The sequence below is a fragment of the Eubalaena glacialis genome, chromosome 9, assembly GCF_028564815.1.
Source record: "Eubalaena glacialis isolate mEubGla1 chromosome 9, mEubGla1.1.hap2.+ XY, whole genome shotgun sequence".
Lineage (NCBI taxonomy): Eukaryota > Metazoa > Chordata > Mammalia > Artiodactyla > Balaenidae > Eubalaena > Eubalaena glacialis.
Window position 1 is genome coordinate 109,190,789 of NC_083724.1, and position 22,809 is coordinate 109,213,597.

Below are 22,809 nucleotides of genomic sequence, written 5' to 3' on the forward strand. Positions count from 1 at the left end.
GTGTAGGTGACACGCAGAACTTATGAAAAGGTCAGTTCCTTGCACAGAGGGGGTCTGGCCCAGGGGCTCCATGGAGCCGGCTGCCGTCCCCTTTCTGACAAGTGCAAAGGCAGAGAGGAGGCCACGGCGCCTAGCGGAGGGTCTTATCCACCCACTCGGAAACCGCCCCTCCCCGCGCACTACTGGATTAGAACTAGGATGGACGCGAACGTCCTTCTTACTATACTAACCGCCCTCGACAAATGTGACAACTTAAGCCAGGGGTTTAAATGGGTTTGCTGACTCGGGGGAGGGTAAACTGTGGGACGGAGCCTGATCAAATTGATAACGACTCCTAGACAGAGTGGGGGGGAGACCCCGAGGAAAGGGAGGGAGGTCACCCGTGGGGAAGGTCTGGGAGGGCAAGGGCTCCCCGCAAGGTGGCCCCAAGCGGACAGGAGGTGCACTGCTCCGCCGAGAGGCTGCTGGGTCGCTCGGGCCGGGTCACAAGATGGCCGCTGTTCCACTGGGCCTTTCGGTGCAGGACCGAGGGGCCGCTGTTAGGTGCTCCAGGCCCGGGCGGCGCAGGCAGCCGCGAAGGAGTCAGCTGCAGGAGGGGCAGGCAGAGAAGGGAAAACCACTGTCGGAAGCTGAGGCGGAAGGAAGCGCGCGTGCGCGGAGGGCGGCCGCGCGGGCCGAGAGCCTCCGCGCGAAGGGTAAAGCCGGGGTCGCCGACTGCCCGGGAGTGGGAAGTCAGGCGGCCGAGCCGGCTGAGGCAGCGGGGCCGCGCTCTGGGCCTGAGCGCGGCGGCGACGGCGGCGGCGGCGCGCGCGGGCCGCCGGGAAGTTGGGAGGGCGGCGAGCGGGAACGCGCGCGCGCGCGCACGCGGGGCCGGGCAGCGCACAGCCGCGGCCGCTGGGGTTGCCTCCCTCAGCTGCGGTCGCCGGCGCTCGCGACTCCGCGCCTCAGGAGGGAGCGGCCGGTGGGCCCGCATCCTGTCCGTGGGGTTCGAGGCAGGGCTGCCGCGGCCGCCTCCTTCTGGTGCCTGGGCCGCCCTGAGGAGCCGGGCCGGAGGACGGCTGACTGACCGGCCCCGGGGAGCCGAGACCGCTGGAGGCGAAGGCGGAGGCGCACGTCTGGCGGTCTCCTGGACCGGGAGGAGGCCGAGGGGACCATGTCCGGGAGGAACCTCCACCTCTCCACCACCGAACGCGTCATCAAAGGTGCCAAGCGGGCCGGGCCTTCCAGTCGACCCGCGGGAAACGGCCCCCGGCCGGGCGAAGGCTCGGGGCCGGAGGGAGGGAGCCGAGGACAGGAGGCGGGAGGGCGGCGGGGTCCCTGGCGGCCCCCATCCCGGAGGAGGACCTGGAGGGGGTGTGAGAGACGGGAGGCCGGGATCCCCACCGGGGCTCCCCCGCGGGGGCGCCGGGCGTTTTCCGTTGCACCTGGACCAGTAGCTAGCTGGAGATTGCTTATTTATCTCCCGTAGTGTCGGATTTCCAGGCAGGGTGGCGATTTCTTCTCCCACCACCCCCAAAGAGTCTGGATCCACATATTTTTAAAAAGAAACGATTCCTCTTTTCTAGGCTCTTACCTGGGGGAAGCCATCTAGGGTGATGTGGGTAGGGAGTTGAGTAGACGCTTGCAAGTCAGATCTTTCTGCCGCTCCTCTTCTGTAGGATCAGATCTTTCTTGCAACTTCCCCACCCTTTTTTTAAGGATGGATACCACGTACCTTTTAGCCCACTTTCTTCAGATCATCACAAGTCACTGCTGTTAGTAAAAGAAACAATATAGTGAAATAAATGCAAATAAATTCATATTGTGATATTTGAAAGGGATCTACAGATCTCTTGACATGATTGTTGGTGTTTTATTTTCCTTTTGGCCATAGAGACTTGGAGAATGATGTTCTCTGTTTCAGATGTCCAAAATAAACTAAAGTGTTCCTTACTAATACATACAGGGTTTTACATTGTAGTTGTTTCTGCCCTTAAACTAAGAATAGTGGTTTAAACATAACCACTAATTTATGTGCCTCTTTTGTTCAGACATAAGACAAGTACAAGTCTTCTCTCTGAGTTTTAATACTCGGTTTGAAAGCACTATTTTGTAAGAAGGGAATATACCGAGACCAGGTGTGTTAGTGACCTCTGAATAAAGGGGTTAGTTGTAAGTGGGGAAAACTATTAAAATACTTTTATTTTTTCATTCTGGTAATTAGAAGGAGAAAGGAAACCAGGATTGGTGACAAGAAAACTTTTTTTTAAGTGGAGAAAAATTATTGAATGTTCAATGAAGGGAGAGAATTTTAGTGTATAACAGGTTTTTTTTTCCCCCCTAAAAACATTAAGCATCATAAATGTTGATTGTCTGCAATATGTAATTTTAGTGTGTAATGTAGTTTTCCCCCCAAAAAAGTCATCATCGTAAGTGTTGATCATAAATGTTAATTATCTACACTATATAATATTTACTAAATGTAATGAGGTTTTTGAGATTTATCTACTCAGCATTTGTGTGGTATCATTAGGGATTTAAGAGAATTGTTCATAGAACTGACAGCCCTTTAAATGCTAAATTCTTTTGACCATTTGAATGTCAGTCTTTATAGTATATAATCCATGAAGAGTATATAACCCTCTCTTAAGATTCAGAATCTACTAAACATAATCTTTTTTGATAAATCAAGGTCATCATTTTGTACATTAATTTCTGTCCTATGCAGTTAATATGGCCGGTGCATTCTGCTGTATAAGGGTGTTGGCAGTTTCCTCCTGTGCTAAAATGACTCCTCACTGCTGTACCAGTTTAGTGCTTTTGTCTGTTCTTAGTTTATCTGCTGCAGTACTGCTCTCTATCTGTCAAAATATGCCCTTCTAATCTGCCACTTCTAAGCTGAAGTAGGCAGGGAAACCAGATAAACCAGAATAGTGTGTCAAGTCAGAATAAATAGGATCTGAGTGAAGCTTAGTGGTAGTCCTCAGACCTTCATGAATCTCAAATTCTGATCGCCATTGTAGTATGTAATTTCTACCATAACATGCCGTAAGATATCAAGGAAATTTTTAAATGACCCTTTCAGACCCTTAAATATAGAAGTAAAGTAAAATAAAATGTAGCTAAAATGCAGGTGCTGGCTTATTGCTAGGCATGCCCACAGTTAAGTGAATACCCTCATAGTCTATATGATTCAAATTTGTTTTTTGGTGAAATTTTATAAATTACTGCATATTATAAGATTACCCTTAAAAAAATGAAACAAATGATTTCAAGCGCTTAGAATGTGTGGATTTGTCTCGTATATAAAAACTTTATTATAAGAACTTGAACACAGCAATTTTGGCTTCTTGGTGACTTAAGTTGCTTTTTTCCTGGGTTTTCCTGAGTTTGAAATATTGAGGTTTATTCTAAGAAACTAAGGTGCCACTGTATATATAGCTAAGGTCCGGTTGTACTGTACTGGTTTCTAAATCCTGATCTAATGTTATCTTTTCTGGCCAGAGTTGTTTGCATTTATTCACAGCTGGAAATCTTTTTCAGAGGTGAGACCACACCCCAGTTATTCTTGGTTTTGTCATTTCCTGTTAACTTTAAATTCTACTTAATTGTTTTGCTTGAGCAAATCTTGGAGAAGAGTGGGTGGGTGGGAGTGATTTGTATTTTGTGCCTTTTAAACAGCAACCTTCCTAAAATGAAGGACTAGATTGGAGGTTTTACTCCTACTTCTCTGGCTTACTTGTGACCTTGCCTTTTTTTTTTAACCTTGCCTTTTTACTTAAACTCTCTCTTTTTTTGCTTCAATAATCTCATCTGCAAAATAGGGTTAGTAATACCTTCTTTGTCAAGCATTTCAGCCACGCAAATGACATAACGGATGTGAAAAGCTTAAGACAAGGTAGTATTATGAAACATGATAGTAGTGTGAGAATACATCAGCTACTTTATAAGTGGATAATAGAGAAATCATTAACATTCAAAAAATATCAGAATCAGAAAGCATATGAAATTGTAAGTTAGGAAACTGTTCCCAGTCAGGAGAATACCTCTTCTACAATATAAAGGATATCTGGGTGGAATCCCATGGATAACAGCGTACAAACCAATAATACAGTCTGTCTAGTACTTCCCTGGCAGCTGGTTTCTTCTCTAGCAGTTGAAGGTATTTATTTTGTGTTTAAAAATATAAACATTCTTATGATTTCCCTCATTCATTAAATGTTTATGGAGAGCCATCTGTAATGTACTCCCAATTGGTGCTCATTTGCTTCTTCTTTGTTTTAAAAATTAAAATTTGTGTGAGGCTCCAGAACAGTCCATATACACTGGGGGCATCACTACTCGTATCTGGAGCAGAAAACGAGAAACTCAAATAATTGCATTTTGAAAATCTTTCAGCTTGATTTTTTTTTTTCTGGTTTCCAAGTTTCTTTTCCTGTTTGAAGGAATTTTTTTTCTTTGACAGTGATTTTTATTAAAAGTTTATTCCTGTAGGCTGAATCTTTTCAGAAGCAACAAGGAAATTTCACTAGGCATTACATAACAAATATAGAGAATCCATTGTCTGAGTTTGCTCTTTGGTGGCCGAATGGGTTTTTTTTTTTTTTTTCCCTGTAATTTTCTGATTATTATTAATTAATTAATTTATTTTTGGCTGTGTTGGGTCTCAATAAAGGGGTTAGTTGTAAGTGGGGAAAACTATTAAAATACTTTTATTTTTTCATTCTGGTAATTAGAAGGAGAAAGGAAACCAGGATTGGTGACAAGAAAACTTTTTTGTTTTCTTCGTTTTCTGTGCGAGGGCTTTCTCCAGCTGCGGCAAGCGGGGGCCACTCTTCATCGCGATGCGCGGGCCTCTCACTATCGCGGCCTCTCTTGTTGCGGAGCACAGGCTCCAGACGCGCAGGCTCAGTAGTTGTGGCTCACGGGCCTAGTTGCTCCGCAGCATGTGGGATCCTCACAGACCAGGGCTCGAACCCGTGTCCCTTGCATTGGCAGGCAGATTCTCAACCACTGCGCCACCAGGGAAGCGCCGGCTGAATGGGTTTTTAACAGAAGTCAGACTTCATTTTTTTTTTTTTTTTTAAATCATTGAATTGTGCACTTTATTTATTTATTTTTACTATTTAAAAATCTTTATTCAAATCAGATCTATGCTTATATTTACATTATCTTTCATTTAGGATTAAAATATAATATCCATCTGTAGTTTAAATCATACTTTTAGCCCTTTACAAAATACGAAGTTAAAGTTGTTATAGTTTAAAACTGAATAGAATTGGGGACATTAAAATTTTAAATGCAAATGAAAAATTATGATACATTAGAACATACATGTACACATACTAGACAAAGAGTGGTAGAGCAAGATAAAATATAGTAATTTTCTATTTTTTCTTGTGGCTATTTTCTATATATTATAAATCACATACTTTTAATAAGCATTTAAATAAAACTTTCAATTAATAAATCAAATGCCAAATGAAGGATTACAAGAAAAACATTTTCCTGAACTTTTCTTTTCACTTACTTAAACTACATGTTTTCCTAGGTTAGAAATTATCCATATTTAGAATATCTTAAAGTATAGATACATTTGATCCCCATATGTTAAACACTGTACAACTGGAAGTTCTCAAAAAAGAGGTAAAGAAAAAGAAAGAAATGGTACTCTCAATTTAGCTTCCCAAGAGTTAGAAGGATGCCTACAGTCTGTGCTTAGTTGTCTATATATGAAACAACAGTGTTCACACCCCTCTTCTTCTTTGTTTATATTCTTGACATTGTTATGATTTATATTACCTTTCTGTTTTCTTTCAAGAATGGAAACATCTGACTGCGATCTATCTTCTTTATTAAAATATAAATATTTTCTAGAATATGGACAGATAAGTTTTAATGACAAACAGCAAAATACAGCAACCAATATTCAATAGGTATTCTGCCACTTAGTGGAGTTTTTCAAGAAAGCAAATCAGTACACCTTCTCAACTTACAAATGTATGTGCACTTTATTTTTATTTATTTTTAAAATAAATTTATTTTATTTATTTATTTTTGGCTGTGTTGGGTCTTTGTTGCTGCGCGCGGGCTTTCTCTAGTTGTGGTGAGGGGGGCTACTCTTCGTTGCGGTGCGCAGGCTTCTCATTGCGGTGGCTTCTCTTGTTGCAGAGCATGGGCTCTAGGTACGCGGGCTTCAGTAGTTGTGGCTCGCGGGCTCTAGAGCGCAGGCTTGGTAGTTGTGGCGCACGGACTTAGTTGCTCTGCGGCATGCAGGAATTTCCCGGACCAGGGCTCAAACCCGTGTCCCTGCATTGGCAGGGGGATTCTTAACCACTGCACCACTAGGGAAGCTCCAGACTTCTTTTCAGGAGGATGCTGATAGAGTTCTCCCATTCTCTTGGAATTCAAATGTAGAATGTACTGCCATTTGTAGCACACATTGAAGGCTGCTGGTTCTTTAATATCCTGGCACTCGGAATAGTGTGGCTATAGCTTTCTTAAAAAATTTTAGGAAGAGTAGTATGGACAGAAATGGCTATTTCCACAAGTATATCCTGAACGCCATTTCAGTCTCTGGTACCTATACCTCATTTATTTCCCCTCTGTCCCCTCTCTCCATTTTTCATATTATGAGAATGGATTTACCAAGGATTAAAAAAATTTTTTTTTCTTTTAAATGTAAGCTTAACCCTGCTAATTATAAAATTTGAAAGGCAAAAGGGAGAAAACAAAGGCTTCATATTCCTTCCTTCCAGAAACTACTATTCTTAATACTTTTCATTACTATACTTTCATTAATACTTTTCAATACAGTTGACCCTTGAACAATACAGGTTTGAACTGTGGGCCCACTTATACGTGGATTTCTTTTCAATAGTAAATACTACAGTACTACATGATCCGAGGATGGTTGATGAATCTGAGGATGTGGAACCATGGATAGGGAGGAACTTTGGGTATGGGGGAACCACCCGTGTATGTACAGAGGGCTGATTGTAAGATGTACTTGGATTTTCTACTGTGTGGAAGGTTAGCACGTCTAACCCCGTCTTTATTCAAGGGTCAACTGTATTTCCATCTACTGGTATATTTTAAATTAAAAGGAAAATGGATGACATATATTAAACCTTTTATTATGCAAATATCTCATATTATTTTAACATAAATATTGTAATTTTACCTAAATTCTTTCATATTGGTTTCAGTCAGCATGAAAATGATTTGAAAGTGCTTGTATTCATATTTTGGTCCTTTATATTTTCAGTCATTTGATACAATGCCAACCCAGAAGAAACATTTTCAAGTATAAATATTCAATGTGAGCAAGTCATATAGCACACATCTGTTGAATTTGTCAACATTATTTAAGTTATACTTAGTTTACCATTGTAATTAACAACTGCCAAACTATAATATTTATTTTTTTATTTTTTTTGGTGTATACATTTCTTTTTTTTTTTTTTACATTTTTCTTGGAGTATAATTGCTTTACAATGGTCTGTTAGTTTCTGCTTTATAAGAAAGTGAATCAGCTATACATATATGTATATCCCTGTATCTCTTCCCTCTTGCGTCTCCCTCCCTCCCACCCTCCCTATGCCACCCCTCTAGGTGGTCACAAAGCACCGAGCTGATCTCCCTGTGCTATGGGGCTGCTTCCCACTAGCTATCGGTTTTACGTTTGGTAGTGTATATATGTCCATGCCACTGTCTCACTTTGTCCCACCTTACCCTTCCCTCTCCCAGTGTCCTCAAGTCCATTCTCTAGTAGGTCTGCGTCTTTATTCCCGTCCTGCCCCTAGGTTCTTCATGACCTTTTTTTTTTCTTTTTAGATTCCATATATATGTGTTAGCATACGGTATTTGTTTTTCTCTTTCTGACTTACTTCACTCTGTATGACAGACTCTAAGTCCATCCACCTCACTACAAATAACTCAATTTCGTTTCTTTTTATGGCTGAGTAATATTCTATTGTATATGTGTGCCACATCTTCTTTATCCATTCATCTGTCGATGGACACTTAGGTTGGTTCCATGTCCTGGCTACTGTAAATAGAGCTGCAGTGAACATTGCGGTGCATGACTCTTTTTGAATTATAGTTTTCTCAGGGTATATGCCCAGTAGTGGGACTGCTGGGTCATATGGTAGTTCTATTTTTAGTTTTTTAAGGAACCTCCATACTGTTCTCCATAGTGGCTGTATCAATTTACATTCCCACCAACAGTGCAAGAGGGTTCCTTTTTCTCCACACCCTCTCCAGCATTTATTGTTTGTAGATTTTTTGATGATGGCCATTCTGACTGGTGTGAGATGATATCTCATTGTACAAACTATAATATTTAAACACTGGAAATTGATGCTCTTTGAGATTCACACCTCTGAGTGAAAGTCTCAAACCTCAGAAAGGACATCTTAATTTAAACACTTAATTTTTTTTTTCCAAGCAGGAATGAGGTGTTCTTTTTTACCCATATGATAATGGTTGTGATTGAAGCCTTATGTATATCAGACATTTGGTAATAAAGCTTTCTTCCATAAAGTAACATTATCACATTTTACTGTAAAATTAAAAAAAAAAAGCTATTGGATTATTGGAGAGACAAGTGCTAAGGACTCATTACTTAAAGTGAATTAAAGAATTAATTAACACAGGGGACTATATTCAGTATCCTGTGATAAACTATAATGGAAAAGAATATGAAAAAGAATACATATGTGTATAACTGAGTCACTTTGCTGTACAGCAGAAATTAAACACAACATTGTAAATCAACTATACTTCAATAAAATTTTTTAAAAAAAGAATTAAACACTTTTCCTAAGCAGTATTTGGTAATAGAGTATTTTTCCATTAAAGTGACATTTTGGGGAAAAGCTAATTTTTAGACATACGTCTATGAGAGACAGAATTATTCAGCTAATTCTCATATTTGTGGTCATTTCAGAGCTTTGCTGCTACTAATGGCAATAAAGAGGTGTCTTTTAATCTTTTCATCCTTTGGTGCAATCATTAATAGAATATAACACTCTGTTTTAAAGTTTTCATGTTAAATTTTAGCTTCATTTGAAATTGTAAAACTGAGGTCTAAAATTTCAACCTAACCTAAGTGATATCTGACTTAGTTATCTTTATAGTCTACCTAATTATTCAGATGTATGCAGAGAGAACTTTTAGTTCCCTATATTCAGTTTTATTTTGTTGGCAAACTGGACTTTTATCATGAAATCTTTTAGTTTCTTGAGTCTTTGTTTATTATTAGAAGAGGGTATAGCTTGGTAATTAGGCTCTCTAGACTGGGTGACAGAAAAATATGCTATATTAGCTGGCCAAGGGAATGTGTATCTTTGATGATCATTATTAGATTTATTGAATACTAGGAATTCATGATGTTTTTGTGCAGTGTCTAGACAATGTCAGCCCAAGAGAGTGAAATTCTGAATGAAGTAAACACTAGGAGATAATTTAAGAATTCATTCAAGAATTGCCAATGGAATCCTTGCTAAAGATGTTTAACCTGTATCTAGTTATAGTAAATGATCAGACAAATCCAGTTTATGGGACTTTCTACAAGACAAATGGTCTGAACTCTTCAAAAGTGTCAAAGTGATAACAGTAAACATCAATTTTAATGGTAGAATTCTGTGGCATTGCTGTCCAATAGATCTTATAACAATGGCAACAGTGTTCTCCACACTGTCCAGTAGAGTAGGCACTAGTCAAATGTGGCTATTGATCAGTTGAAATGAAATTTTATTTTAAAAAATGTCAAAGTGATGAAAAATAAAAAGGCAAGAGGACTATTCTAGATGAGAGAAGATGAAAGAGAAATGACAAGTACAGTGCCAAGCCTGGACTGGGAAAATGAAAAAAGTCATAGAGGACATTTTGGGGACAACTGGGGAAATTTGAATATGGAGTATATATTAGATATAGTATATCAATGGGAAATGTCTTGGGTGTGTGATATGGTATTGTGGTTATAAAGGAGAATGTTCTTATTCTTAGGTAATACCCGATGAAATATTTAAGTTGAAATGTCATGATGTCTGCAATTTGTTTTCATATGGTTCAGGAAAAAAAAAATGTACTTGTTAAGAGAGAAAGCAAAAGTGGCAGAATGTTTACCATGGTGAATATGGGTAAAGAGCAAATGGATATTCATTTTACTATTCTTTCACTTTTTAATAGGATTTCAGTTTTTCAAAATATAAAGTTGAGAGAAAAAAGAGTACAGTTAAGAAATGCCAAAAAAAAAAAAAAAAAAAGAAATGCCGCACGTAACTAGACTCAGGAAAGGCACTATCATATTTGAGGATTCAGTGGTGGCTTAGTGAAGCCAAGCTAAAGAGAAGAACATGAGTTTTAAAGTATATTATAGCTGATGTGGCGTGGAGGCAACTTGCTTAGTAGGAAAAGAGGTTGTTGCAGCTACATGATGGGTCTTGGAAGAACATGCAGAAGTAAGGATGGAGAAAGCAAGTATACTTGACTAAGGAGTTGAGAGGGTGGGTAAACTAGAAGTGTCAGAGAATGGGAAGAGGTTAAATGAAGAAAAGGAGAAGGAAGAGGAATAGCTGTAAACTATCAGTGATCAGTTGACAGTTGACAGAAAACTATCAGTGATCAGATCCCATTATTAAGGAGATAGCAAGATTATTTTGATGGCTATGTGTTAAAAACAAACAAACAACTGAGGCTTAGTTGGCTTATAAATGTAATCCAAAATTATGGAAAATTCAAGCATTACCCAAACAGATATGGTGACAGACTTGTTTTTTGGAGAGATTCAAGTGAGTAAGGCGGTAGAGGAATAAAATAAATATTAAAAAGCACTAATAAGGAGAGAAGATGGAAAGGATTTCCTAAGTATATTTCCCATGCCTGTTAATCATACCACTTACCCATTTAGTCACTGGCTCACATGACAAGCCTGGGAGTCAGGCCAGACTCTCCTATCCCTTTCACTTCATATCCCGTTCTACCAGAATCAGTTCTGTGGACTTCTGGTTTCTGCATAAACTTCTGCTTCATCTCCCTCTCTTACTTCTTGCTTGTACTATTGCAGTAGCCACTTGCTAGGGCTATTTAATCTAATCTCCATGCTGCCATCATGATCTTTGGATAATGTAAAGGATCATTCATGTGCTTGAAATCCTTCATGAACGTTTCCAGCCCATAGGATAAACTGTAACTTTGTTGATGTAGAAGTTCCTTCGTGCTAAACCTCTAGCCTTGTGTTAGTTCCTCCTCGTTTCACACCCCCATTCCCAAACCTACTTTCCTACTCCTTGTGGTTCCCTAGAATGCCATGTCGTGTTGTATCTGTGAATGGGCTCTTTGCATTACTTCTCTGAAGAATCTTGTCCCCCAACTTGACTAGCTCCTATCTGTCTTTCAAGATTTAGCCAAGAGGACACCTGAGAAGCTTTTTCTCCTTTACTAGGACGTTGTATGAGTAATGGTTTTAGAACATGGGCTTTGAAGTCAGGTGAACCTGGATTCAAATTCTGCCTCTTTTGGTATCTGTGTGACCTTGGACAAATCACTTAACTTTGTTTTACCTCCGTTTCCCTATTTGAGGAAGAGGGATAATAAAACTTAGCTTGCAGGATAGTTGTAAGGATGAAATAAACTCCACAAAGTACAGTGACAGGCACATAGTAAGTGCTCAGTACATGTTAGCTGCTATCATCATCAGAAGAAGAATTAGATATTGCCTCCCATGTGCTCCCATGAGCAGTCTCATTGCTTTACAAATTTCTTTAAATATTTTAATTGTATTTTATTTATTTATCTGGCCGCACCGTGGGGTGTGTGGGATCTTAGTTCCCCAACCAGGGATCAAACCCACGCTCCCTGCATTGGAAGCGTGGAGTCTTAACCACTGGACCTCCAAGGAAGTCCAAGAACTGTGTGTTCTTAATGTTGAATACAGTGCCTAGCACATATGCGCTTAGTAATTGTTTAAGTGAAAGCATAAGAAGCTTATTTTATTGAAGACGGTGTAGGGAAGAGCACAGGCGCTGCTAATTACTAGTTGTGTGACTTTTGTCATTTGTTTTCCTTGCTTCAAGTTTAAAATGGGAGATAACAGTACCTACCTCAGAATTTAAAGATTGTATTTCATATTGTACAATATTATGTAGAGTGCTTAGCATAGTGCCCGTAGTGGGTGCTTAATAAATGTTAGCTGTTCTTTATTAAATGAATTCTTCTTGAATCTTGGTGAGATCTGACAGCAGGTCTGTTTGACTTTAAGTGGCAGATGTGCAATGATAGCTTAACAGTGTTATATTTTATATCTGCCAACCTTAATCTCCTTAGCTTTTGAAAGGACTTAAACGTAAAATCCTTAATAAAAATGGTGAAATTTTTCTTTTCTATAATATAGATAGAATTTTGGAAATCATGTATTCAGAAACAGATATTTGATGAGTTCCTACTACAAGCAACACATTTCTGGTTATACTCAGAAGCTTAAATACTGTCTTTAAAAGTACTCAGTATAGCATATGATAACCTCCCAAAAATGTGACAGAAAATTAGAACTGTGGAGCTTCCTATGACTAATAACTACCGGGAAGAGCAGATGACTAAACCGTAGACTATATCTCGTAAGAAATGTTTGCTCCTTCACTCTATAAATTGATAATCCTTTCAGGTTTAAACTTTAATGGTTGATCAGTGGCCTAAAGAGGTAAGACTTAATTTGTGTTTTTTTGTGTGTATGCCTAGGTACATTTTATTCTTGTGACCTAAGGCTTTGTGGAAGTTTAAAAATAAAATAAGATAGTTTTAATGAATGGCCAGAGTAATAACGGTAATTGGTGGATTTATTCATGAAAGCAAGTTAGTTGTTTGTTACTATTGTGCATTGTTTTATTGAACACATATGATCACTATAAAGTTATTGTTTCTGTCAGACTAGTGAGTTCTGTGACTATCAAAGAACAGGGGGAATAATCTGAAAGAGCTATTTCAGATTACTGAAATAAAATTATTTGTTCTGATCAGTTATGAAAGGACCTGAAAGGTACATATGACTTTCACTAATAATATCTAATATAACCTCTTAAGCAGTGTTTAACTGGTTCATGATTGGAAACGCAGGTGAGTAGATTAGGAAATAAGTCTGCAAAAGTAGGGCAGGCTTGCTGGCTTAAAATAGGAATGAAAGCAGGGTTATTTGGAGTGAACAGAGATAGCTATTTAGGTAAATCCTAGTGTCCCGTGAGGATAAGACCACACAGTAATCTAAAAATAATAGCTTATAGGCCAATAACTTTTAAGGGTTATCTTTTATACTTACTGTAGGATTAAAGTGGTCGTCACCAATGTGGTCTTTCTCTTTAATGCAGTTCTGCATCAGATGTTAGACATATGAAAATATGTGTCATTTATGTATTGGATGTATATTGAAGCAGTATACTGAATTGAATTGAATTTGACCATGAAAAGGCTGCAGAATTTCTTCAGTGTACTTTAGGAACTTAGTTTTAAAAATTTATTAAATTTTTATTTTGATAATTATAGATTCACAGGATACTGCAAAGAAAGGTACAGGAAAGTCCTATACATCCTCCCCTAGGTCTGTTCCACAATGTCAGTATCCCACACTACCACAGTACTATACCAAAATCAAGAAATTGACATTGGCGCAATCCAGATAGCTTATTCAAGTTTCACCAGTTATACATGGACTTGTGTGTTTGTGTGTGTGTGTGTGTGTGTGTAGCTCTGTGCAATTTCACATGTGTATAACTACCACCACAATCAAGATACTCAACTGTATCATCACCACAAGACTCTTGTGTTACTACCCCTTTGTAGCCACACCCATCCCCTTCAGAAACTCATTTTTATAGTTTGGTTATTGTTTTGAATCATGTGCAAACCTGATTTGATTAGGGTTTTTGCTTCTGAGTTGGAAGCATTGTAAAATAATTTTTATTGCAATACAGGTAATCTAACAGCACCTGACTCATGGTAAAAACTAGGTTAAAATGTGTTAGCAGTTTGGGAGAACTGAAAACTTTCTTGGCTAAATATATGTAGACTTAGAATGATGATTCTGAACTCTGGTTACCAACCAGAATCACCTGTGGAGCTTAAAAAAAACATGAAGAAAACATGAGTACCTTGGCCTCATTCCAGATAAATCTGGAAAGCAATGTTGAATATAAAAATGCAAGTTACAAAAGGATACACAGGGACTTCCCTGGTGGCGCAGAGGTTAAGAATCTGCCTGCCAATGCTGGTGACATGGGTTTGAGCCCTGGTCCGGGAAGATCCCACATGCCACGGAGCAACTAAGCCCATGCGCCACAACTACTGAGCCTGTGCTCTAGAGACCGTGAGCCACAACTACGGAGCCCGCTCGCCTAGAGCCCGTGCTCCGCAACAAGAGAAGCCACCGCAATGAGAAGCCCGCGCACCGCAACGAAGAGTAGCCCCCGCTCGCCACAACTACAGAAAGCCCATGTGCAGCAACAAAGACCCAATATGGCCAAAAATAAATAATAAATAAATTAATTAATTTTTTAAAAAAGGATACACAGTATGACACCACATACGTAAAAATTTTAATATTGTGCATAGATATATTTATAACAAAAAATTATATACATGTGGGAAGGATACACAAGTACCTAAAGGTACTAATTACCCCTGGGATGAAGGAAGAGGATGAAGGCTCTCTTCAATTATATCTGTAACATTTTAGTTCTTGAAAAATATTTGAAACAGGTATGACAAACTTAATATTTTAAATCTACATGGTAGGTACATGGGTGTTTGTACTATTTGTATTATTTCCTATACCATTTTATGTAAAATTATTTTTTGAAATATTTCATTAAAATTTGTATACATGTAGTATATTACATATGTGTCTGGAATTTCCTCTTTTCTCCCTTTTAGTATACCTTCTATTTATTTAATTTTGGTGCCAAGAGTGGAGTGCTTCTATAACAAATACCCAAAAGTGAGAAAGTGGCTTTGTAACTTCCAGAAGACCCAGCTCAAATTTCAACTTTCTGATGCCCTTCCTTGATTTCTGTAGCCATCTACTGATAATCCCCTTTATAATCTTCCATACAGTCTGTACCGTACAGTGTATTGCTTAACTGTTCTGTGTTGATATTACATCTTGTTTTATATGAATTATTTTGTCTACTTAAATAGAACATAAATTTCTTTAAGGTAGAATCCATATGTTAAAATTATATAAGCTATACTTTACCTACACAGTATGAACATGTAGTAGCTGCCAGATAAATATTGAATTATTTAACTTAGAATATAATTACCTCCCTAGTATTTTTGAATTTTCCTCAAAGAACCCTTCCAGTTCTTTTTCTGCTATAAATTTCAGAACTTCAGGTTTTAACAAATATCACTGTTATCCAGGATTTTAAGAAGGCTAGATATAGGAACTTAGATCTATCCAGGTATTGAATGTTTTGTTTTTCAGTTAGTAACATTGTATAACCATGAATTCTGTAAAATCTAGAATTGTGTAAAACCCTGGATTGTGTAAAATTCTTTTGCTTTTGCTCATATCTTGTGTATGAATGTTATTTGTCTTATGTTATGTCTATGTAGTTCTCATTTGAACTTAAATTTTAGTGGCTTCTCAGAGAGATTATTTTCATTCTAACCTGTCTTATTTTACTTTGATTTATGTATTAAGAAAAAGTATTACAGATTATTTGGTGAAGCACTATAGCAGAAGAACTTAGTCTCTGGAATCAGTTGACAGGGGGTCAAATTCCAGCTCCTCCAGTTACTAGTTGTGAGATTTTGGACAAAGTTTCTAACTTCCCTAAACCTTGGTTTCCACATCTGTCAAATGGGGGTAGTAATACTTCATAGAGTGTTATTAGGTTAGATGAGACTATGTATGTAAAGCCCTTAGCATAATGCCTGTTATGTAGTTAGCACGCAACCAATAAACATTATGGTCACTATTATTATTGTGACCCCAGTTACGAAAGTTGAAATCTGAAACCTATTGAAAAGCATTTTTTAGATACTTTTGACAACTTAGCACAACATAAATAATTTAGCATCAGAGACTTTAGCTAACTTGTATTAGCAAATTTATTAATAAGAAGAATAACACATTATTACCAAGTAGTGTTTATCCCAGGAATGCAAAGTTGTGTTAACATTTGAAAATCAATGAATATAATCTACATATTAACAGAATAAAGGAGAAAATGTATATGATTACTGCAATAAATTCAGAAAAACTTTGACAAAAATTCAACACCCCATTCATGATTTAAACAAACATACCTCTAGAAAACTAGGAATAGGGGAAACTTCCTTAACTGATGATCATCTATGAAAAACCTATAGCTAATGTCGTACTTAATGGTAAACTATTGGATGTCTTTCGCCTAAGATTAGGAATAATATAAGGATGGCCTTTCCTGCCACTTCTGTTCAACATTGTAACTAATAGTCCTAGCTATTGAAATAAGGCAAGAAATTAAACTAAAAGGCACACAGATTGAAAAGAAGTAAAACCGTCTCATTTGCAAACTGCAAGATTGTTTATATAGAAAATACAAAGGAATCTACAAAATAATCATTAGTAATTGAATTTAGCAAGGTCAAGGGAAACAAAGTGAATATACAAAAATCAATTGCATTTTTATATACCATCAGCAAACAATTCATAAATGAAATTTTTAAAAATTTTACTTAGAATATCAACCAAAAAACGTAAAATACTTAGGAATAAATTTGACAAAAATATGTCAGATCTCTTCACTGAAAACCACAGGACATTGCTAGGAGAAATTTAAAACCTAAATATAGGGAGAGTTATATCATGTTCATGAATCAGACCATACAATATAGTTAAGATGTCAGTTCCCCAAACTGATTTATAGATACAATGCAATCTCAATCAAAATCCTAAAAGGATTTTTTTTTTAATAAGTTTATTTTTTAATATTTGGCTGCATTGGGTCTTCGTTGCTGCGCATGGGCTTTCTCTAGTTGCGGCGAGCAGGGGCCACTCTTCGTTGCGGTGCACAGGCTTCTCATTGCAGTGGCTTCTCTTGTTGCAGAGCATGCCTCTAGGCGCGTGGGCTTCATAGTTGTGGCTTGCGGGCTCTGGAGCGCAGAGCTCAGTAGTTGTGGCGCACGGGCTAAGTTGCTTCGCGGCATGTGGGAATCTTCCCAGACCAGGGATCGAACCCGTGTCCCCTACATTGGCAGGCAGATTGTTAACTACTGCGCCACCAGGGAAGTCCCCTAAAAGGATTTTTTAATAGCAATTGGTAAGCTGATTCTAAAATTTTTATAAAAATAAAAAAGGCTGAGAATAAGCAAACCAATTATTTTATTTATTTTTTTTTTGTAGGGGGAGGACAATTGAGGACTTTTTTTTTTTTAATTTTTAATTATAGTTGAGTTACAATTTAGTTTCTGGTGTACAGCAAAGTTATTCAGTTATACATATATATTATGTATATATTCTTTTTCATATTCTTTTCTATTATGGTTTATTACAAGATTTTGAGTATAGTTCCCTGTGCTATACAGTAAGACCTTATTTATCTGTTTTATACATAGTAGTTTGTATCTGCTACTCCCAAACTCCTAGTTTATCCCCCCTTCCCACTTTTGTAACCCTAAGTTTATTTTCTGTGTGTCTGCTTCTGTTTTGTAAATAAATTCATTTGTATCATATTTTAGATTCCACATATAAGTGATATCATATGATATTTGTCTTTCTCTTTCTGACTTCACTTAGTATGATTATCTCTAGGTCCATTCATGTTGCTGCAAATGGCATTATTTCATTCTTTTTCATAGCTGAGTAGTATCCATCGTGTGTGTGTGTGTGCATGTACCATATCTTTATCCATTCATCTGTTGATGGGCATTTAGGTTGCTTCCATGACTTGGCTACTGTAAATAGTAAGTAAACCAATTCTAAAAGGGAAGAACGAGGTTGAAGGACTCACACTACCTGATTTCAAGACTCACTATAAAGCTACAGTAATCAAGACAGTGTGGTAAAGGTAAAAGGGTAGATTTATAGATAAATGGAAAGGAGTAGAGTCCAGAAATAGACCCACACATAAATAAATGGTCACTTGATTTTTGACAAAGCAATTCAGCAGTGAAAAGAAAAACTTTACAACAAATGGTGTTGGAACAACTGGATATCCATATGGAAAAAAGTGAAATCTGACACATACCCTACACAAAACTTAATTAATAATGCATCATAGACTTAAATGTAAAAGCTAAACCTTACCATTTTTATAAACTTCTAGAAGAAAACAGAAGAAATCTTTGTGACCTTGGGGTGGACAAACTTTTCTTAAGTCACAAAAAGCATGAACTATAAAAACTGATAATTGGACATTGTCAAAATTAAAATCTTTTGTTCTTCTAAATATGTTTTGTTAAGAGAATGAAAAGACAAGCCATGGACTGGGAGAAAATATTCACACTCTATGTGTCTTACAAAGGACTTGTGTCAAGAATATATAAAGAACTTACAATTCACTAATAAGCCAACGAGCAGAATTTTAAAATGGACAAAAGATTTGAACAGACAAGTCACAAATGAAGATATAACAAATAGCCAGTAGCATTCAAGAGGATATTTGACATCATTAACTATTAGAGAAGTACAAATTAAAACCACAATGAACTACCGCTACACACCCATTAGAATGGCTGAAATTAAAAAGACAATTACCAAGTTTTAACAAGGATGTGGAGTGACTGGAACTCTGAGGCACTGCTGGTGGGAATGTAAAGTTGTAAAACTACTTGGGAGAATTGCTTGACAGTCTCCTCATATGTTAATTATACACCTGTCATACACCCTGGCATTCCACCCCTAGCTATTTACCCAAGAGAAGTGAAAATAAGATTTATACACAAATGTTTATAGCAGCTTTAGTCATAATAGCCAAAACCAGGAAATATTCAACAGGTAAATGAATAACCATATGGTATATCCTCACAATGGAGTACTACTCAGCAATAAAAAGATACAAACTACTGATACATGCAATAGCACAGGTGAATCACAAAATCATTATGCTTATGAAAAATACCAGACACAAAAGACTATACACTGGACAGTTCCATTCATATAAAACTAGAAAGTGCAAATTTATGTGTAGTGACAGATCAGTGGTTGCCTGATGCTGGAGGCAGAGGAGAGGATTCTTCAGGAGTAATAGAAATGTTTTATATCTTGATCGTGGTTGTGGTTTGACAAATAGAGACATGTCAGATTTTATCGAATTGTACACTTCAGTGGATACAGTTTATTGTACCTAAGTACACCTCAATAAAGCTTATTTTTAAAAAAGAAGTTATGGAAGCTGTACCCTAAAATTAACACAGGATTTAGTGCAGATGACTTACTTTGGCTAAAACAAGATTGCAGGTTGATAGACTACTGCAAAATTGAATTGAAAACCTGAAGGAAGGAAATAGAGACTCCCTCTGAACTAGGGATTAGTAGTTTGCTTTAGAAGGATACAATTTACTTTAAAATATTACCTAGAGTTGAAATGCCTCCTTTTAAAAATATGCTTTAGGGATAAAATATTTGCACTTTATGGCTAGCTTCAATACATAGGTGTATTTTTAGTCATCTTTTATACTTATTAAAGTACTGCAAATCACACAGAAGGACAGAAGAAATGAGCAAAGGATATGGTGTGTATAGATAATTTATAAATGAATAAATTCAAATGGCCAGTGAACATGTGAGATTATAGATGTATGGACAAAGATATTTGTTCCAACATTATTCATAATAGCAAAAATAAAAAATAAGAATAACTGCAATGTTTAATAATAGCAGATTAATTAGGTGAATTATATTATTTCCATGATGCAAACTTTGAGAATTATATTGTAGAAGAATGTTTGTTGGTGTGAGAAAATTTTAGTAGTGTAATACAAAATTCAAAAGACAGATTACCAGTGAAGGATTCTGGAATATTTTCAGAAGACAGATTACTAGATTGTGTACTACAACTGATTATAAAATAATATATTTCCATATTAAAAATATTAAGATACACACCAGAATTTTAACAGTGGTTATCTTTGGTTGATGGCATTCTAAGAAATTTGTTTTTGTTTTTATGGTAGTTATTGTTTTTTGTGCTCTTTAGTTTTTAAAAAATTTTTAAATTGAAGTATAGTTGATTTACAATATTTTGTTAGTTTCAGGTGTCTAACAAAGTGATTCAGTTATATATAATATATATATTTATATTATTTCCCATTATAGGTTATTATAAGATATTAAATATAGTTCCCTGTGCTATACAGTAAATCCTTATTTTTTTAAAAAATTTTATTTATTTTATTTTTGGCTGTGTTGGGTCTTTGTTGCTGTGCGCGGGCTTTCTCTAGTTGCAGCGAGCGGGGCTACTCTTCGTTGCAGTGCAAGGGCTTCTCATTGCGGTGGCTTCTCTTGTTGCGGAGCATGGGCTCTAGGCGCGCAGGCTTCAGTAGCTGTGGCATGTGGGCTCAGTAGTTGTGGCTCGCAGGCTCTAGAGCGCAGGCTCAGTAGTTGTGGCGCATGGGCTTAGTTGCTCCGCAGCATGTGAGATCTTCCTGGACCAGGGATCAAGCCTGTGTCCCCTGCATTGGCAGGTGGATTCTTAACCAGTGCACCACCAGGGAAGCCCTATAGTAAATCATTATTGCTTATCTATTTTATGTATAGTAGTTTGTATCTGCTATTAAAAAAATTCTTCTGCATTGAGTATATCGTTTCTTCGATGTAGAGAAATAAAGAGTAGCTTGAAGATTAGCAGAAGGTTGAACATTAATACTATAGTATTCATTATACTGTTCTTTCTGTTTTTGTAAATTCTTTGAGAATTTCAAAAAAGTTTTAAAATAGCTTGAAAACCTTCACTTTATTTACAGCACTGTATGAGCCATATTTATCAAGCATAGCTCCATTTATGAGGCTATTTAATGGCAGGTTAAAGGGTCTTTAAGCTTGATTTTAATAAATGCATGGTATAATAAAAATTTATTCACATTAAATACAAAGCAAATTATCACCTCTAACTGCTGGCTGATTTAGATTTAACTTCCAAACAGGAAGAGATTTTGAGTTTGGACACAAAGATCTGTTGATGATGTATTGATGATCCATTAATGGTCAGTAATCTTTGGGAATTCCCTGGCTGTCCAGTGGTTAGGACTCAGTGCTTTCACTGCCTGGGCCTGGGTTCAATCCCTGGTCGGGGAACTAAGATACCGCAAGCCGTGTGGCATGGCACCCCCCCCCCAAAAAAAAAAGTCAGTAATCTTTCTAGCCTTGTAGAAACAGGTGGTGAATTTTCCTCTTTGACATCCAGCAATACTCTGATTCCTAGGTGAGTTGCAGCCAAATTGGATATTGGTAGTATTTCTCTTGATTAATTCATTTATAATAGAGTTATATACATTTCTAAATTATAATTTTATTTATTTTTTGAATAAATAATACAATAATATGGTATAAAATTTTAAAAGGTGTGTAGCAAAAAGTCTTCTTCTATTCCCTGACTCTGGGCCACCAGTTCCCTACCTTGGGGATGTTAAAGCCTACCACCAAAGACCACCAGGAACACATCTGTATCTTAACAAAAATAAGTTACATTTAGCTTGTTGCAGCAAGGAATAACATATACTAGAATAACTCTGGGGCATCTCAGAAGGAAGGAGTTAGAAAGGAGGATATACAGGGTTTTAGGAGCTGAGACTGGTCATAGAGTGATTTTAGGGTGGAAGTTAGTAGTCTGGGCAGGGACTGGCTAGAATATGTAATTTAGGTGAGTTGCTGGAATGGTCAATGATTTTATCTTTAGTACACCTGAGTTCCTGAGGAGTTACTGTCAGATCAGTTTGTCTATGGTACTGGAACATAATGAGCCGATGTTAAAAAAAAAAAGTTAGAGCTTAGATAGTCTGTAATGCATATTGTGGTTTGGTTTGGTTCACTTTATCTGACTTTTTTTTTTTTTTTGGCTGTGCTGGGTCTTTGTTGCTGCAGGCTTTCTTTAGTTGTGGCGCGAGGGCTTCTCATTGCAGTGGCTTCTCTTTTTGCGGAGCGTGAGCTTCAGTAGTTGTGGCACACGGGCTTCAGTAGTTGTGGCTCGCGGGCTCTAGAGCGCAGGCTCAGTAGTTGCGGTGCACGGGCTTAGTTGCTCCACGGCATGTGGGATCTTCCTGGACCAGGGCTCGAACCCATGTTCCCTGCATTGGCAGGCGGATTCTTAAGCCCTGTGCCACCAGGGAAGCCCTATCTGACTTTTAAGTCATAGTGTTTTTCTGAGCGTTTGGGAGCAATTTGTAGTTTCTGTTTCAATTTTTACTCTTTGCTTCTGATCATTTGTTAACTAAGCCGGAGGATTTACCATTTAGGGTAAGTGATCAATCAAGATCTGTATCTTTGTTAGATAGGCTATGAGTGTTTATCAAGCTTTTGATGGTAGTAATTTTGACCTCTGTAAGCACCAAGCCATTTTTTCTTTTTCTTAGATGATTGTTTTTTGAATCACCTGGCATGATAATGGCTGACTGCAGCATTTAAGACTCTGGAGATCACACACATGGCATCTGTAGCAGACAAAACCTCAAACAAGAATTATTATTAAAGTTTGAAATAATGTCCCATATATCCCATATCCATCTGGATCTTCCTTTGGTAACCAAATCATTTTTTCCCCTTTAATTTGGATATGGATTATTCACCTTTGCCTGTGTCTGAAGAATTAGTCTTGCATTTGGTGATTATCAAGGATAAAGGTCTTGGTAGTACTA

At 37.6% G+C, this 22,809-nt stretch overlaps 1 protein-coding gene across 5 annotated transcripts in view; it reads left to right on the forward strand.

The window, feature by feature from the left end:
• Positions 1 to 490: 490 nt before the first annotated feature.
• PPP3CC (protein phosphatase 3 catalytic subunit gamma) overlaps positions 491 to 22,809 on the forward strand; it is a 90,239-nt gene continuing 67,920 nt past the window's right edge. For 4 of the 5 annotated variants that reach the window (XM_061199402.1, XM_061199404.1, XM_061199403.1 and 1 more), the window contains exon 1: positions 875 to 1,202. In XM_061199402.1, the coding sequence (XP_061055385.1) occupies positions 1,154 to 1,202 (49 nt within the window). In that variant the 5' untranslated portion in view covers positions 875 to 1,153. Of the gene's footprint in view, positions 696 to 874; positions 1,203 to 22,809 lie in introns of those variants that run through there. The other variant, XM_061199406.1, reaches the window with a different exon arrangement.